At 38.4% G+C, this 19,558-nt stretch overlaps 1 protein-coding gene across 1 annotated transcript in view; it reads left to right on the forward strand.

The window, feature by feature from the left end:
* LOC149261892 (uncharacterized) overlaps positions 1–19,558 on the forward strand; it is a 227,564-nt gene that overhangs the window by 59,542 nt on the left and 148,464 nt on the right. The window contains exons 2-3 of the mRNA XM_089422981.1: positions 5,405–5,471; positions 5,649–6,092. Coding sequence (XP_089279107.1) covers positions 5,405–5,471; positions 5,649–6,092 — 511 coding nt within the window. The remainder of the gene's footprint in view (positions 1–5,404; positions 5,472–5,648; positions 6,093–19,558) is intronic.

A 19,558-nucleotide genomic window follows, 5' to 3' on the forward strand; every position in this document is an offset into this window, starting at 1 on the left:
AAGTAAGTATTAAGATACACTTAAAATCAGAGGTATGTAATTCTCAAGGTATGTATGTGTTTAAATTTAAATTATCTTAAATGCTTGAATAAGGATAGTACTCCCTAGATATCATACAAAAAATCTCATATTAGAACCTTAATACTTGTTCTCTAGAGTTTACAAATAATTTAGGTTGTCAAGTAAAAAGTCCTACTAATGATTCAAAAGATGAACAACTTATCATAGGATTCCATCCTCCATGATTATGTAAACCTTGAGAAGTTAAATCATGTCCTTGGTATTACATGTTGTGCTTGTAAGTATGTACTACAGGTATAAGAGATGATGGCTTAATACAAATAGAACACTTCAAAAAATCCTTATCAGGTTTTCGAAGGAACATCTCCAAGTATGTCTCAAACTATACTCCTTACAAGATTCTCTTAAAGTTATGATCATCTTATTTTTGAAGTTTACATTATATTACTAACATCGTTATGCCTAATGTTTTGAATCATAATGATTCTTCTTTTGGGTGATTCATCACCCGATAAATCTGCCCTCCTTACATCCTTAATTGTTCTTATAGAACCCTAGACAGGTTCTCTGGAAAACCCTAACCTAAGGGTATGCTAATGTCAATGTTTGAAACCCTAAAATTGCTTAGGGTTATTGGGAAATTCTATTTGAAGTTTTTTTTGATGATGTCATGTTTGGGATTTTGGTATGATCATGAAAACGTAACTCCTTAGCATTGAATGATGCTTGTCTGAGATCCTGAGCATTTGAAATTTTTGGAATAGTAGGGTTTGCTTTGCTATGTTATAAAACCCTAGATCTTTAGGGTTTGTTTGGGTTTATAAGCAAAACCCTTGTTATGTATTTAGAGTTCTAGGAATGAAACCCTAGGTATGTGTCCATTGGTTGAAACCCTAGCTTGGTCTAGGACGGTATATGTCTAACATTGACTGACATATGATGTGCTAATGATATGTTGCTGAATTCCTAGATATCTGTGTTGACTTGAGTGTTAATAGTCATGAGTCCTAGGGTTTGGAAACAAGCCCTAGTCAAGGTTTGATGTTCTTGGATGAAGATGTTTGGTAAATCTAGGGTTCTGCACTAAGCCCTAGTAGTAATTAAATTCTCTGGTAGGTGTGATATGACAATCTGGAATCGATGAATTTATATAGTATTTGCTGAGAATTTGTAAATGGAAATCCAGGGTTTACATCAAACTCTAGTAGATGCTCGTCATGATATCGATTAAGCTGTGATTGATTTTGATTGTTGAAGTTCATGTATGAAATCCTAGTGAGTAGTCTAAGCCTATGAATTCTGAAAGGTGTTAGATTCAATGATCTAATTTGTTTCTAGGGTTTGCTATATGAAAGAACTTGTCATTTCATTAAAAGAATATTGGAGCCCTAGAATAATGAGTTTGAAACCTTGATGAGCTATGAATGTGATTTAGGGTTTGTAACCAAACCTAGGCAAGAAGTTGAAATATAGTCTCTTGTTGATTATGTTTGTAAATTCTAAATGCTTCCGTTGTTATAAGTTTTTGATATGGCTAACTTCATGCTTCTATAATTTTGGTTGTATTTGCTATCTAAGTTGTGCAAGTACATCATCTTCAAGTTGGTGAAGATGATCGTAGAGTAAAGTTGATATGAGAAGCATGATATATGAATGACTCTGATAAGAAGGATGGAAGTCATGAAAGATTCTCTGATGTCGTAAAGAAGAAGTAGAACTCCCTAAGTTAAGAGGGAGTCTGGATGAAATCTCCCTACGTTAAGAGGGAGCCTGGATGAAATGTTCCTAGGATAAGAGGGTGGTTGAGAATATTCCTCATACTGATTAGATCCTCTCAGATTAAGAGGGAGTCGCAGATATGGTTCTCTACTTCATGTGTCATGCACTAGACCAGGACTAATAGCCGTAAGTTTAGTGAAGGCCATGAATGAGAGAAGGAAATTGGAGAATACATTTTGAGGTGCTGTTGAAGGAAGGAAAGCAGGATCCGATTGGAGAATATGTTGCTGTATATGAAGTAGGAAAGGAAAGTGTATGATTGAGGAATCTTCTGTCAAAGATTCGGTTGATAGTCCTACTATGAAAAGTTGAGAAGCAACATCAAGTTGTCTGGAAGACCCTGGAGGTTTGTATTTGATTATGTACATGTGAAAGTATATTATTGATTGGGGTTGTGTTTGTACAGGTAAATCTCTCGAAGGTTTTGATAGCATGTTGGTTACCGATCAGTTTGATCGGGAGAGATTTGTTGTCCTTGATCTGCCAGATCAAGGGGTGTTGAGGCTTTGTGAGTGAAGCATTGCCTGGGAAGACATCTGGTCGACACTTTGTGTTGATGTCTAGGTCCCGAAGTTGGAAGGGTGGTGTTGATCATTGAGCTTTGACACACACCTGGATCCTTGGGTTGATGGTTAGCAAGTAAGCTTGATGGTACCTAGTGAGGCTAAAAGCTTGAGTCCATCTTATTCCCATTCGGGTAGATTGCCCTGGTCAGGAATCTAGTCCGTGGCATTGTGGTGGCTAAATTGTTGAGAGACTAATGGATAGATTGCCCTAGTTAGGAATCTAGTCCATGGCATTGCGGTGCCTAAACTTCTTCATAGATGACGTGTTGAGATCTTCCATGTACCTCTTTGATTATATGTAAATATGAATACTTCCTTAGTTAAGAGGGAGTGTTGGAAAATCTAACTAGGTTCGGTCTTCATTATTGTACTTGAAATCAAATGTAATATATTTGTCAAAAGAAAGTGAAAATAATTTTATTATTATTTTATTTGACTTGTTAAAGCATGGGTTTCATGCTTGGGTCAAATGTATAGGTCAAGCCTCCATTGTAGGCTTTAGGTTATTGTCAAAATCATTTATTGTTGGGTCAAAGACTTCTCCATCAAGTCATCCTCTTCAAGCAAGTCATCAACTCAGCCTCTTCATCAAAGTCTTCAGATCAGCCTCTCCAACTCGGCCTCAAATAAATTATCTTCAAGTTAATTCATGTCAGCCTTATAAACAGTGACACATCTATTCATATGGACATGTCGGCTCATTTATATGGAGGAACCACTATATATACCAAGCTAAGTTATTTGCATTAGTCTCACCTCAGAATAGTTCGGATAAGGATTACAAAGATGTATTTTCGGTAGTTTCAGAGGCTAGATTTCGGTGATATCACAAGAAGATTCTTGGTGAAATCACAGGAGTTCAGACTATAGAGAGGAGGTCTCAGTGTTTGTATAGGAGCTCAGAAATGGTGTTTCAATGTCACTACAGTGAACTACAAGCTCAACATTACAGTGAAGACCTTTTGTGTTCGGTGCTTTCACAAAATGAAGTATTCGGTGCTACCACAGTGTGAAGGATTCACGACAGTCAAGGTCTCGGTGCTATCACAGTTTCAAAGATGACTTGATGGAGGATGTCTTCAGTCTAGATTGTAAGGGTCTTGGTTGTCTCATCTTTTGAATCTACTGAAGGAAGAATTTATGACTGGGGTTTCCCCTCGAGGGGGTTTTTCCCTGGCAACGTGCCTACATCTTGTGTTCTCATCTATTTGTTGCTTGACATTAATCTTGATGATAAGAAAGGATAAATAAAAGATCTAATACTAATAATTAAAGACATCACAAGTTAATGTCATTAAGAGAAAATTCATTTAATTGCCATTCCTTTGGATTTTCCAACAATATGGCCTCTAGAATTGCCTCCAACTGGGCCGTCTAGCCTCCCTCTGTCATTGGAGATGAGTCGTTCTGCCTTCCAGGTGCTCTCCCAAACTTCTACCAATAAATTGATCTCTTTCTGACCCCTGTGTTGGGGTTTCTTGCTCACTCGCCCAACCTGGACGACTTTTCTGCAGAATATTTCGGCCTCCTTCTCTCTTCGACACTAGAATAATCCTTCAGAACTCTGCTGTTGCTCCCTCAATCACTGTTGCTCTGGCTTGAGCCCTTCTTCCTGCTGAATCACTGCATTGGATAGCTCGATCTTCCCAAGGAACTTGCTTTCCCTCTTACTCGATGTGTCTATCTTCATCCCCATCAGCCTGCTCTTAGAATCTCTCGTTGGATCACCGACGACCATGATTAAATCGTTATCAATGGCTAAGATCATCTCAAACTCAATCTGTGTGAGTTTCTAGAGCTTTCTCACCTTTCCTTAATTAATTCCTATTGATTAACCAATTTTCCTAAGTTAGGGAAAATCTAAATGATGGTTAATTAATTTAATTATAAGGCGTTTCGCGAGCTTATCTTGCGAAACTTTTTCTGGGTTTTGAAGGTCTCGTGTTTTTTAGCCTCTCTAACACAAATTGAGAGTAGAACACCTGTCCGATGCTACACTAACTAACAATATCATTGTAGCCCTCATATATAAAGGTTGATTTTGGATATATAGCCTCATTTATAAAGGCTGTTTTTGGCTATTGCTGCATGCATTATGTAATTATCTATGAGAAATAATATAGAGATGGGTTTGCTGCATGCATTATGTCACTCGTACCCATTTTGGCGTATCATTCAATTTAGCTGCCAGAGTATTTCATTTGTATAGAAACTTGGTCTAACGAGAGTAGCTCAACCATGTTGAGTAATTAATTTGAGTCATTTCAATTCAGAAGATTCCCTTTTCTTGTTGGACCACATCAAATCAAAGAGTCATTTTGAAGTCATGTATGAGCAAATGATGACACTAATGTAATGGAGTTGCTGAAAATTGATTGTAAACTTTGTACACCCTAATCAGTATCGGACATCACCTCTCTCATTAAATTATTAGAGAAGTCCTTTATAGTGTTATCATGATTCATACCTGTCTTTTCACTGATCAGTTAAGAAACTCCTATCGCTACTTCTTCTCATCAGAGTGTGCACTCTGTTTGGTTCTCTTTATTTTTCCAACTGCTAGTCACTGCCATACCATCTAATTCTATAATATTAATCTGCAAACTTATATCAACATAAAATTCCCTGCATCTATTTAAGTAGAATAAGTGACTAAACTTGAAAGGTTCCCTTAAATATTTTTAATGTGCCATTTCGAATCCAACCTGTACCATTGGCATTTAAAGGAGACTCCAAAGTTGTTTATCTAGATTAGTCCCTTTTGTTTAAATGGGTTATTGTTGTAATTGCATGATTTGCTGATTGTTTCCTCCAGTTTAGCCCAGAATAAGTTCTATGAGTGTTTGGCAATGACTATCTTGCTTTGCTCACAATTTCCTTTTTGTTGCAAAATAGCATTAGAAAATAGGGCCTAGCTGCCATGACTTGTGTCCACAAATCTCCGCCTAATCCGGAAGAAAATTTTAAAAAGAAAAAAGTTATGTTTCCTTTACTGATATTGAGATTTGAAGCATATTTGCTTGTCTGATGCTTTTCAGCCAAAATTACCAGGAAAGTGTATAGAAGGCCAGAAACACAGCGTTGGTCACCTTGCCTCTGGACAATGTATGATTTTCTTTGCTTATAATTATTGTTTAAATTTTCATTTTATTATATGGGAACGAGGAGGAGAGAAAATTGGCTTTAGTGTTTTCAACATGTACGTGAAAATATAACCAGTCATAATCTGTTGAAATTTTCATCTCTACTAGAATTTTAACTATGAGTTTTGGGATTTTTCAGGCAAATTAAATGTTTCATGCATATCCTTCAGCCGATGGTCACTATTCGGTCCAAAGTATTTTCGACACAAGGCCCCTATCAAGAGAAGGGTGGGAATATTTTCCTCTGCTGCTCCTGAAGAACAGGCTTCATCCAGTGGGTTGAAAGAAGATCAAGAACTGCAAGTGCCTGTAGAGGACACCATTAAGGATATCATACTTTCATCTGTGCATGAGGTATTACATCAGAGAAAGAATGGTGATGGAAAACCAGGTTTTGTTGTTTTTAGTGGAGGTAATCACCAACATCTCAAAGAAGGGGAGTTAAGTTCGACATCATCTGAGGAAGGAAATCGGTCCCTAATTTGGCTTTTGGGTCCAATTGCATTGGTAGCATCTGTTGTGTTGCCACCATTTTATCTTAGAATGTTTTTCGAAGCTATTTTTGGGGACTCTCTTCCAACAGGTATTGTGCTTATCATCTACCACAATGTTAAAAGTTTTGAATGGCTAAATGTTTGAAGGGTTGAGTTTAAAAAGTTGAAAAGACTGCAGGAGTTCTATTCAGACTTGGCTGCCATAGCATAATTGACGGTTGATTGAATTTAAAGAAGAAATTAAAAACGGTTTTGACCAATCTAATGTATGGGAAGAACAAATCAAAAGGTTATGACATATTGTTCAAAGTTCAAACAATAGCATTTCAGGAAAGTAAATCGCTTACATGGTGAACCATTCTACAAATCTGTTTTATTACAGAGGGATCAATTGTAAAATCCTTAATGTAGAGATATAGCTCAAAAAAATTCCATTAGTAACAACGACATAATACCACGAAGAACAAGCTGATTCACATGTTATAAGCACCAAAGAACCCTCTTCCATGATAATTATGATAAACTTATAAAGCATTTTTGAAAATGATTTTGGGCTGTGTAAGCCTAGAAAGTTCAGCTTGCGTTGGATAAAGATTTGTAAAACTGCCTTCAAATCTTTTATTTTTCGAGTGCTGGTTTCAGATTTAATGTCCCATGCAATTATTTAACCCAGCAAATGAATTTTTCCATGGTAAATAAAATCTGAAAACTACAAACAGAAAATCACCTGGCACTTTAATTCAGCAATAGCAGTGGAAAATAACCCAGAGAAAAATTAGACAAGAACAACAATTATTTTAACCCTCCAATCTCTCTTCATTAAATTCTTTTAGAGAAATTACAGGCTCCCTTACTAGGGAAAATAATCCTCTGAAAATACACAGAAAATACAGCTAATGGAACCTGGCAAAATCGTCCCCTAGAAATTTGTCCTACACTTTGTTGGCTGTCTTGCACAAGTTCAGCCCTCCCTGTTGAAAATTGGGGCAGCTATGGGACGAATTTCCCCATAGGAACCCCACTACCCCAAGGAAAAGCCCAATAACCCCAAGAAGCAAACATCTCGTCCCAAAGGAATTTAATTTGATTGGTACTCTTCTCATCATGGTTTGACGTGTCATATCCTATGAGTCTTCAACAAGCCGGTTTGTCTTGGGCAAATTCTCAAGACGAATTGTGGCAAATGATAATTAATTATGACAGTTGTGGTCGGCTCCTCTCTTTGTGGCACCCCTTTCTCCCATTGGCTGCCTATATATTCGACACTTCTTGAGGCTAATTGAGAGGACAATCAAAACACATCTTTGCTCTGAGGTGTTGTTGGTGAAAAGAAAACTCTGTTCATATATATGATGATTTATCTCAGCCATTTCTTTGTGGAAAGAGGGTTTATTCATGCAGCCTCACTCTGGAATTTTATGAAGCCTTCATCTGTAATTCGTTTGAAGATATTTGTGATTCAGATCATCGCTTTTGTATTGTGGCTCGGATCTATTTATTATGGTAGCTTGCATCTGTGGCTTCCTATATCTCAGAGGCTTGCATATTACAGTGATCTGCGTCTCTCTGTGATCTGCATACTTCTATATGTGGCTCGGATTTTATGATGGCCCGTTTTCTCTATAGGTGGCTTGAACTTTATTTCTATGGTGGTTCGCTCTGTGCTCTATGGCATCGCTCTCTACAGTGGCATTGTAATCTCTGCATGGCATTGCATGTGTCAATATGGTAGCATCACTAATCTCCGTGGTTTGTTGGGATCGTAAATCTCTATGGTAGCATCACTAATCTCTGTGGTTTGTTGGCATCGTAAATTTCTATGGTGGCTTGCTAATCTCTGTGGTTTGTTGGCATCGTAAATCTCTGTGTAGCTTCGCTAATCTTTGTGGTTTGTTGGCATTGTAAATCTCTATGTGGCATCGCTAATCTCTGTATATTCTCTATGGTTTGTCTTGATTCTCTATTACTCGATTGTGACTCACTTATATCACAGAGGCTCATGGTTCTCATATGTTTCCATGTGGTTCATTATAGCTCACATACTTCTCTATGTTATACATATTGGCAGTGATATTTGTATCTATGGCAATCCTCATGACAGTGAATTCTAATAGCAGAGTGACCTTCAGTGATATGTCTTGATGATGGTGATAACCTTATTCTTGTGACAGTTATACATAGTAGTAATATTTATGATGATTGGACATAATACATGGAAGAGATACTAGTTCATGTAACAGTGACCTTGAAGCATGACAATGACCTATATGTGCATGGCAGTGATCGTGATATGATAGTGACCATCCTCTCATGATGACAGTGACCTTGCTATTATGATATATGATGACAGTGAGATATATGATGACAATGACCATGCTCTTATGATAACAGTGACCTTGCTCTTATGATACATGGCAGTAATGATGACACTTGTCAGTGATGATCCTTGATAGTGAAGACTCCTGATATTGTTGACACTTATTGCAGTGACATGGATGATGCTACTTGAGACAGTGATATGATAACAACTCTCTTGGACTTGTTTGATTATCGAAGATCAGATTGTTCAGTTCACAAATGTAGTTGTGAACTGACTTGGATTGGCCATAGGAGGCTTGATGTGATTGATGTATCTCATTCTTATTTGTACATTGTATCTAAGCTGAACATTTGATAAATATCCAATAGAAGAAGAATCTGGTTGGGTTTTCGGTTTTCCCCTTTATGGGGATTTTCCCTGGTTTCTGACCTAAATCTTGGTGTCTCTATTGTGCATGCTTTTCTTCTACTGTTCCACTGCTGTTTGGCCTCTCCACTAGTGTGGCCTCAACCTTCTCAGCGTCCCCACACTTGCGGCATCACTCCACAAACTCAGCCTTGACCCTCTTAGCCTCTTCAAGCTCACAGCACACCTCAACCTCACCCTCAAGTGAATCTCAACCTCCTCTTGTGCGCTCCACCTGCAAAATTGTGCTCACTGAAACTCCCAGCTGCACACTTTTTTGAATTCTTCAGGCTTTGGATCTCTTATTCACCAAATCTACATTGTGACTCATGCAAATTCTTTTGAAAATATCTCTCTAAATTTCTCTTTTGTTGTGTCTTCATCCGATCCCTTAGGCTGCTTTTATAATTCTCCATAGGCCAAATCCCTAATCTCTAAATTGATTTAGGGCTAGGATTAAATCCTAGCCTTCTTTGGTCAATGGTAGATATTAGATCTAACTCACATAAATAATTAAATATTTATCCTTAGAAAAGCATTAGCCCAAAGTCTACATTAATCAAATAATTAATCATTGTACTTTTCCTAAGTTAAAACTTAGGAAGGGGACCATACTAGTTGCACTTGTTTAACAACCACCTAAAGAGGACTTCCCCTGCATGCAAGACACCAGCCTATGCAGAAGACCTTCCGAAACTACAAGAATCGACACTCTCTCTTAGCAAGGGAGAATCCTTCTTTGGTCAATGGTAGATATTAGATCTAAGTCACATAAATAATTTAATATTTATCCTTAGAAAAGCATTAGCCCAAAGTTTACATTAATCAAATAATTAATCATTGTACTTTTCCTAAGTTAAAACTTAGGAAGGGGACCATATTAGTTGCACTTGTTTAACAACCACCTAAAGAGGACTTCTCTTGCATGCAAGACACCAGCCTATGTAGAAGACCTTCCGAAACTACAAGAATCGACACTCTCTCTTAGCAAGGGAGGGATTCTCCACCACCCCCAGCTTGTCCCTGTAGAAAACAAACTCCCCTTCATTAGTGGCTTGGTGAGAATTTATGCCACTTGCTCTTCTGTGGATATGTCCTGCAATCTCACAACAACTCTTTGGACCCTATCTCTGATGAAGTGATGCCTGATCTCTTATGTGCTTGGACCTATCATGAAACACTGGATCCTCCATAAGCTTGATGTGGCTTAGATTATCGTAGTGAACCATTGTAGATCCCATCTCAAGACCAAACAACCTTGAGAGCATCTTGCGAAGCCACATGCCCTCACAACTGGCTAGACACATTGCCATGTACTCAACCTTTGTTGAGCTAAGTGCCATCGAGTGTTGCTTCTTGCTAAACCATGAGGTTACTGTTGACCCCACGTTGAAACAACATACATAAGTACTCTTCGTGTCCACTGCACTCCAAGCTCAATCCAAATTTGTGTAGCATTGTATAGAGTCCTAGGATAATTTTTTCCTTTAGCGTTTCTTAGAAACTAGGGCTTCAAATAGAATTCCTTCACTTATTCAACAATGTAATCAACAATCTATTCAACATTACTGATACATGAATAAATAATATGAGCCAATAATTAATACAATGACAATTATAATCCTCCAATAGAAACACACTGTTCTAGGGCTTCCTGCCCACTGTACTGAACTTACAATCAACTGACAATTCAACAGTAATAGAATACTATAGAATTTAGAAAAACTATCCCTAAGTACATATAGCCTGATCTTGCGGCTTTAGGGATCAACACATTTTATCTCAAGGTTATCGAACAATCTCCAGAAGCTTTCGAATTCTGCTACAGAGGTGGCTTAAAACCCACCAAACTCTACCCCACGAACAGGGCCACACCGCCTCAGAAATGACAGACATGTTGGAGATACTGAGAGGGGGGTGAATCAGTATTTCCTTTTCTTTTCAATTGATTAGTTAATCTTTATTCAGAGTAGAGAAACATAAACATAAACATAAACAATCACCACATCAAGTAGACAATGCACAAGAATTGGCTTTAAGAAATGTATGGTTATGTGTATGAATGTACATACAACAATATACCAGACAAATTCTGGAAGGGAGTGAAACACTCCCCAAGGTTTACCAACAAGCTGGAAGGAAGTTAGAGCTCTGTAAAGCCCTAAACAGTTATAAAGCTCTAAATTGTCATTACATACACAAAGCCCTAAATTATCATTCATACATAACTAAACCCTTAAATTTATGAAGCAAGCAGACATTCTTGATTTTAGCAAATCATCAATAAGTACTTGTAATTTTGTTCTGGAAGGGAGTGAAACACTCCCCAAGGTTTACCAACAAGCTGGAAGGAAGTTAGAGCTCTGTAAAGCCCTAAACAGTTATAAAGCTCTAAATTGTCATTACATACACAAAGCCCTAAATTATCATTCATACATAACTAAACCCTTAAATTTATGAAGCAAGCAGACATTCTTGATTTTAACAAATCATCAATAAGTACTTGTAATTTTGTTTGGAGTGTTCCTGAAATCGAAATTCTGTCTGATGATGTTTCTGGCGGTTGCTGCTCCCGCTTCCGTTATCAAAATGGCCAAAACCTTCCAGCCAAAATGGGCACAACCTTGTTACCCAGCGCCAAAGTACTTCACAAATGTGGTACTCATCCCCCGTGCCCAAAAAACCCAAGAACAATTGAGGCTTCTCTCAATCTGTGACTTTCTAAGTAAATTCCTCCTCCCTGCACTTCATTCACCACAGCAAAAGTTCCCCTCTCAGTCGTACTCGCTTCCCTTTTTATTTCTCCGTTTCACGCCTTTCTTCCCTTTCCTGTCTCTGTGTCACTCCTTGTTACTCCCTTCCCTTTTTATTTCTCCGTTTCACCGCCTTTCTTCCCTTTTCCGTCTCTGTGTCACTCCTTGTTATGTGGAACTCTGCATGTCTTTGATCTTTTAATGATCTTTATAGATTTGATTGTGTAGGTTCTCTTTTAAAAGGATAGGCTACGTAGAATTCATTTGATTAGTTTAATTAGGGTTAACATTACTTTATTAATTTAATTAAATTTTTAATTAATTTAATTCACCTTATTTATAATTTTAATTAAATTACATTATTATTTTATTTATTCTACTCCAATATAATTTGTAAATTAAATTATATTTTCTTTTGGTATATAAGGTTTGTATACATATCAAGTACGTAACTTGATATATTTATTATTTTCTGGTGAGATGGAAATCTATTTCAATTTTTGATAATCAATTCATTACCCGAACTTGGACATTTTCCAGTATTAGCCAGTGTGTGTACTAATGCAATACATGTGGTTCATGCATATGTATGCCCCGTATGTATGCTAATATCCACATTTTGTTTGTAGTTGTAGGTGGGCCATTACAAGCTCCCAGAAAGATTGGGCTCCTGTACCAGGGATAATGGCCCAAGTACAATCAGTCTTCTAATGCTCACCACTACCACTGCTACTCTGCTGTTGCCACTGTCCACGACTGCTGTCTGCTGCTGTCTCTGCAACTATAAACTGCTGCTCAATCCTTGCACTGCTGCCAACCAATAGCCTGCTCCTTCAGTTGCTACTTCACTGTTGCACCTGCTGTCACTTCACAGCTGTTCACTGCCGCCTTGTGCTATCACCCTGCTGCTGCCATTGCTATCACTAGCTGTCCCTGCTTTCACAACTGCACTACTATCTACAACTGCCATTTACTGCCACTAACAACTGACACTGAACTACTGCTACTAGTAATGTTACTGCATTTTTCCATGCTGCCTCAGCTGCTCAGTGACTGTATTCACCGCTGCCACTCTTGCTGCTTTCCTTTTGCACCTCCTACTTCACCGCCTCTGCTACACTTGTCACAACTTGTACTAGGTCACTGCCACAATCTGGGTCACTGTCAAACATCATCACTGAGTTACTTCCACTGTCATCATACTGTTATCAGCATGCTGCCATGTATCAGAGTATACCCAAGAACTTTGTCATAAACAAAGGTTAACTGTAAGGGCAACTGTAATACAAGATTTAAGGTCACTGCATTGATATATGAATCATAGTCAGATAAAGCACCGCTAGTATAGAGATCATTAGCATACAACCCAAACATTGTGCAATGAGTTTTCGGTCTCACTGTCTCATATGTATCACTGTCACAAAGTTTGTCTTATTGCAACGGTCATACAATATGCCATATATTATTTTCATTGAACAACTGTTACAGTCATAGGTTCAGAATGTCATTAAGGTGCAGCAAGATCATATAGGTTATACAATGTCAATGAGGCAGAGACTTTTGCAAGTGATGATGAGATATTTGTTTACTGCTGCCAGATAGATGCCTCTGCCTACAATACTCAAATCACTCTTACAGGGTGCCAACATATCTTCATGGTCACACACTTTCTGTGAATCTGTCCAAAATTCAGATTCCTTTATGCACTGAAAATTCATTCAAAGTTCGACTTGGTGAGTTTCAGAACTTGAACAAAAATGCTTTTCAATGGATAAGACAACTAGTGTGCCGGGATCAACACACCAATTAGGATTTTGACCAAAAGACCAATCTTTGTTCAGCTCGAAATAAGAACTGTCTCAGGGCTTGTGCTAATCAAGAATGCCTTAAAAACCCTCTCAGCAAATTATTCAGAGACCAGGATTACGGTGCACAAGAGTACAAAGATGCATGTTTCATATGAATCTACGTGCAATTTTTTTTTTAAATATGCAGATGTCTTGTCCATGGTTCACATTCTTCAAAGAGTGTCTTATCTTCAACCAAATCTTCGCTCAGGAAGTCTTCAATTTTGTCACAGTGGTCATGATCTTTCGCTCCTTCAGAACTTATTATAGTGTAACTTTTTTAGACAACAGTCATGGAATTTGAAGATTACTTATTGTGTTTCTGATGCTTTAGGTCATTGTTCTAGTCATTTTTGTTATAGGTGTGATTTTCCAGAGGCTGCCAGAAATTTTTACAGGAGCCAATCCCAGGGAACAACAAAACTCCAATATAAAATATAGCTTAGAAATCCTCACGACTGATCTGGTGATTTAATACGCTGTTTCAGAATTGAAAGATGCACGAATTCACAAGGCCAAAAACCCTATGTCTGACAAACACAACTCTACAGGGCCGAGCACGTCCAGGCATGGCATGCCCAGGTCTTGTCTCAAGATTCAATTTGCACAGGTCACAGAAGGTCTGCTTTATGGTTGACAAGGCTGCTGACATGAAGTGATTGTGATCCTCAGTGAAAACACAAATGAATAAAAATAAAATGTAGCCCAGCAACACCAAAACTGCAAGCTTTCAGGCACAGATCGAAGGAAGCACGACTAGGTTGGAGTAGAATCTGCAGTGGAGAAGTAGCAAAACCCAATAACCATTGCCCAAAAAAAATGATTTCGTTCAGGTGCTACTTACACAATTTCAAGCCTTTGAATCTACTTCAGGATAATAATTCGTATTTGCATTTTATGTGCCTCAGAAGCTCGCATCTCAGGTTAGATCAAGTAGAAACAATGAGGCTGCAGGTACTGAGCTTTAAGAAATTTTCTTCAGAGAAAGAACTTGTAAAAATTGCAGCAAGACCCTTTTCGACTGCTCCACAACCACAAATGACCAAACGAATCTCCTTTAAAAAGGCCACATTCAGTTTTAGATGAATTAGCAGGTTTGTAGAACATTACATCGAATCCCAAACCATTTAATAGAAAACAACAATATCCCAACAATCGTAACCCCAAAAATAATTTTCATCTGATTCTTCGTCTGAAATCTTCAAGCTGCAGGTGCAAAGGAAGAATCACCTTTGATTCCATTATATCGCAGAAACATCACCAAACCTTGAAACTTCAGATCACGATTTAAGATCTTCTGAATTGAAAACCAAGAATGTGCCCTCAATTTGCTATATGAGCCGCAGATGTATGGACCTCCGACCATGCTTCACGAATTGATCACATCTCCATCCTTTGATTTGGAAGGTGCCTAGTTTATATAGTTTTATGATAATGTATTTGTGGCCGACAATCCTTGGAGGGAGCAAAATTCAATTAAATTTAATTTTTTAAAATTAAAATTTTTAACTTGATTCCCTTGGATCGTGGAGAAATGACTAGAAAGTGGCCGACCTGATAACTTATAAATTGAAATTTTGATTTTTGTTAATCCTTAACCCCGACATTTGGACGAGCTTGTGAAGTCTCCTTTTTTAATAAATTAGTTAAAATACCTTTTCTTGGCCCACATTAGTGAGCGTGGCCCACTTTAATGAGGGGAAAAAATAATTTATTTTAATCCACAAACCACTCCTTCAAAATGACTTTTAATTTTCAAAAAACCTTTAACTTTTATCTTCAAACATTATTTTTAAATCTCCTTAACATCCTTTTTAATAAAGATCCCATGTGTGCCATAGTGTGTTGCCATAATGATAATTACTACCACATCGTTCATGCTTTATGGTGCCATCTCATCAACCCTTTGGGGTATTGGTCCAAAAGTTGGGTCACAAACTTTGACTGGGCATATCTCACAAATTGGAAAGGCCGATGAGATGCTTCACATACTGCCAGAATGAGAATGACGATGAGAATCTGATGGCGAGGGTTACAAGGACAAAAATATTAATCTGCTGCTCCAAACATGCCAACGAAAGCGGAGTATTTCCATCGTCCAAGAACCCAAACCCTAGGACTAGTGTTTCTTTCCTGCAACCTCTCATCTACCTAATACATGTTCTTGTTCTTGTTTTGACATCAATGACTAGCTACACACTTGCTCAATCCCCTGTAACTACCCCACTTTGACATCAATGGTAATCTACTCAACAAGACATGTCTCAAAAAAGATCATAGTATTTTCAGTCTCAATGATGGATATTCTTGCTTCAGTAAGACCCAAACTGTCCTTGGAGTCTTCAAACCCCACTTTAAGGGACTGCACACTGTGTAGAAAAAAATAAAAATCTTCTACCTCAAGATGGCCCGAATTCATTTAAGGTAGATTGCAAAATTTTTGCCTTAGGGTCGAACTGCCTCAGAATAGACCCGCAATTTCTGTTTTAGAATGTCGGTCTATCTTAGGAGAAGGCTCATCGAAGTTTGCTTTAGAAGAGGGTTCGATTTCTTGCCTCAGATCATGAATTTGGCTGCATAGATGCCACAAAATCCCTACTTTCCGAATCCCAGAGATACCCTGAAATTGTCTTAGGAAGGCTCCGCAGTTGCCTTAGAGGGGGCTAAGTTTGCCTTAGAGAGTACCCCGAATCCCAAAGATGCCTTGAAATTGCCTTAAGAATGCTCTACAGTTGCCTTAGAGGGGGTTAAGTTTTTCTCGGAGAACACCCTGAGTTGCCTCAAGAATGGCTTGACGTAGCCTTAGGAAAACCCCACAGTGCCTCAGAGGGCCGAGTTTGCCTCAGTGGTGCTCAAGTTGCCTCAAAAGTACCCCAAATTCACCTTAGGAAAGTCCTGCAATGCCCGAGAAGGCCGAGTTTTCCTCAGAGCTGCTCCAGTTGCCTTAGAAGTAGCTTGAATTTGCCTTAGAAAAACCTCGCAGTGCCTCAAAAGGCCGAGTTTGCTCTAGAAATGCCAAGTTCTTCCTCAAATTTTTTCCAATAGTTAGTATTAGATCAACAGATGCTAGCTCCCACAAATTTTAGCCAAAGAGTAACAAAAGGTAAAAGAAGAAATAATACTAAGTAAGGTGGAATCTTTCACCACCAAAATTAGTAAAGGGGTCTTCAAACCCTCAGAGTCACAACTCAAGTAAACAAATGTATTTGATCCAATTTGATTTCAACTCTCCTTTATTTATAGATTTTTCCATGGGCTCCCAAATGTGAGGAGTTGTGAGTGCAATCCCCAATTATGGGTCTTTTTGCCCCAGCTGACCTAATTTTTGCACAATGTTTCCCCGACGTTGGAAAAATTGGGTTTTTACCCCTTTGTTAAGACTATAGCCTATGGGGTTGAATAGGTTGTTTTGTCCTTTTGTAGGCAATCAATTCATAGGGAACATTACACCTTGCAATTGCGCTCCACCAACTCTGACATACCGCAGTCCAAACTCCATTGTACCATGAAGATCCTTGAGCACTTGCTTTGTTGCCACCCATTGAAGCCTCCTAGACTCCACCATCTATTGGAAAAAGTAACTATGTTTGGTCTTCAATAATGTACTTGAGTCACTATGTAATGTACTTGTGAAGAGGAAAATCGAACTTTTGGTGCCTCTTTCTCTCTGTTTTGTGGTCTGGTTTAAGAGATTGAAGTCTCCTAGGGTTTTGCTGTTGCCAGAAGGTGCATGCTGTTTGGAATTGCTGCGTAGTCGAAGTTGCTGCAAAGGTTCGAAGATCATGGAGGCTGACATGGTGTGGAGGGAAAGTCTGGTCTTGGTCTAGGGTGAAGAGTCAAATAATACTATTGAAAGAAAGAATTACTTTGACTGGGTTTTCCCCTTTAGGGGGGTTTTCCCCTGACATGTGCCTATATCTTGTGTCTCTTGTTTTGTGATCTTCATGTATGTATAATTGCTTGATGAAAGATAAGATAATAAAGAATTCAAAGAAGCCAACACATTCACAAGTAATTATTAAGAAAGGAGAATCAAACCCTAATATAATATCTTTGATTTTCCAACATGGTATCAGAGCTAAGGTCAAGAAAAGTCGAAGATCACTTTGTTGGCATGGATTCTCCCTCTATGATGAACTACATAAGATTGGGTTTCAACTCTGCTGGAAAATCGATCAAGAAGATCATCTACTACCTATTCAACAAAGTCAATAGTCATGGATTCTTGGCTGCCCTTACAAGATCTCTTACTGATGATAATGCATAGATCATTGATAGTGGAGTATCGAGACATATGACAGGTGAAAGTAGGCAACTACACACACTATCAAAGGAGTCATCCTCCCATGCAGTGGAATTGGGTGACAACAAAAGCTATGTTGTTAGAGGCCTGGGATCTACATCATTAAAGCTAGACAATGGACGGAAGCTGCATCTCAACAACATTCTCTACGTTCCAGGTTTGAAAAAGAATTTACTTTCTATTTATTGTTTAGAAGATAAAGGGGACAAGATTGCTTTTGTTGATGGAAAAGTATTGGTTTGGGGAAAGAACTTTAGTATTGACAAAGCTAGGGTTATTGGAGTTCGTGAAGGAAGTCTTTACTGGGTTATCACTCCATCTCCTCAAGCTCTTGTTCATATGGAAATAAGTCCCATTGAACTATGGCATCAAAGGTATGGCCATCTTCATTATAGGGTCATCCCTACTCTTAGTCAATTGGTTAATGGTATTCCTGATATGAAGCTAGACCATGAAGGTGTGTGCAAGGGATGTTCTTTGGGGAAGCATACTAGAAAGCCATTTCATCATAGTGAATCTAGATCTAAAGAAATATTAGATCTCATCCATTTCGATGTGTGCGGGGCCATGTCTGACAAGACACTTGGAGGTCATCTCTACTATGTAACATTTATTGATGACCATTCAAGGAAGACAAGGCTCTACCTAGTCAAAACTAAAGATGAAGTATTTGATAATTTTAAGAAGTTTAGGGCTGAGGTGATAATTTTAAGAAGTTTAGGACTGAGGTGGAAACCCTAACCGAAAAGAAGATAAAGACTCTAAGGTCTGATAATGGCTGGGAATACACCTCTAAAGAGTTAATTGCATATTGTAAGGATGCATGTATTAAGAGGGAGCTCCTTGTTTCCTACTATCCCGAACAAAATGGATTGGCTGAAAGAAAGAATAGGTCAATTGAAGAAGGCATTAGAACTATGCTCCTTGATTTAGATCTACTCATGTTCTTATGGGGTGAAGCAGCGATGACTGCCGTGTACATTCAAAATAGAAGTCCTCATAAGAGTCTTGATAATACTACACTCGAAGAAGTATTCACAGGAAAGAAGCCAAGTGTGGACCATTTCCGTATATTTGGAAGTCCAACATATGTCCATGTTCCGAAGGACAAGCGAAAGAAGTTGGCCTCGACAAGCATCAAGGGAATATTCGTTGGTTATAGTCTTTCCTCAAAAGCTTATAGAATCTACATAAAGGAGGGAAGATACATTGAAGTAAGGAGGGATGTCATCTTTGATGAGAATCAAGCTTACAAGAGATCAAAGGATATTCCTGTTGATTCTGATGACAAAAAAGTTCCCGTATTTGAAGAAGATGATGTTAATGAGAACTCCACTGCCAATGATGAAGAAGAAAGACCAAGTGGGCCTATTCAATCTTTGGTTATCCCAACCACAATGAAGAGGCCATATTGGTTGAGAGCTACATTAGAAGACGCTGAAGGACGTGAAGCTATGAAAGGGTCCTCCAGCGAAAGTAAGAACCGAAAAGGTATTTTGGTTACACTGCATATATGACAAAATTGATTGAAGCTGAGCCATCTACATTCCAGGAAGCTGAGCATGAAGAGGTTTGGAAGAAAGCTATGCAGGAAGAATATCAATCCATCATGAAGAATGGGGTTTGGGAATTCCTAGACCTAGTGACAAATCGGTTGTCACATGAAAGTGAATCTATAAGATCAAACATGCTATTGATGGAAGTATAGAGTCTAGACAAGTACAAAGCAAGGGTTGTTGCAAGGGGTTTCTCTAAAAAAGAAGGCATTGAATATGAAGAAACATTTGCACCTACTGCATGGTACACTACCATTGGATCATGTATTCACTGGCTGCTACAATGGGGTGGAATATCCATAAAATGGATGTTAAGACCACATTTCTGAATGGGACCATTGATGAGGAAGCGTACATCGAACAACCTGAAG

This window comes from Pinus tabuliformis, chromosome 6, assembly GCF_031772625.1.
Source record: "Pinus tabuliformis cultivar Carrire ecotype Pingquan chromosome 6, CPIR1, whole genome shotgun sequence".
NCBI lineage: Eukaryota > Viridiplantae > Streptophyta > Pinopsida > Pinales > Pinaceae > Pinus > Pinus tabuliformis.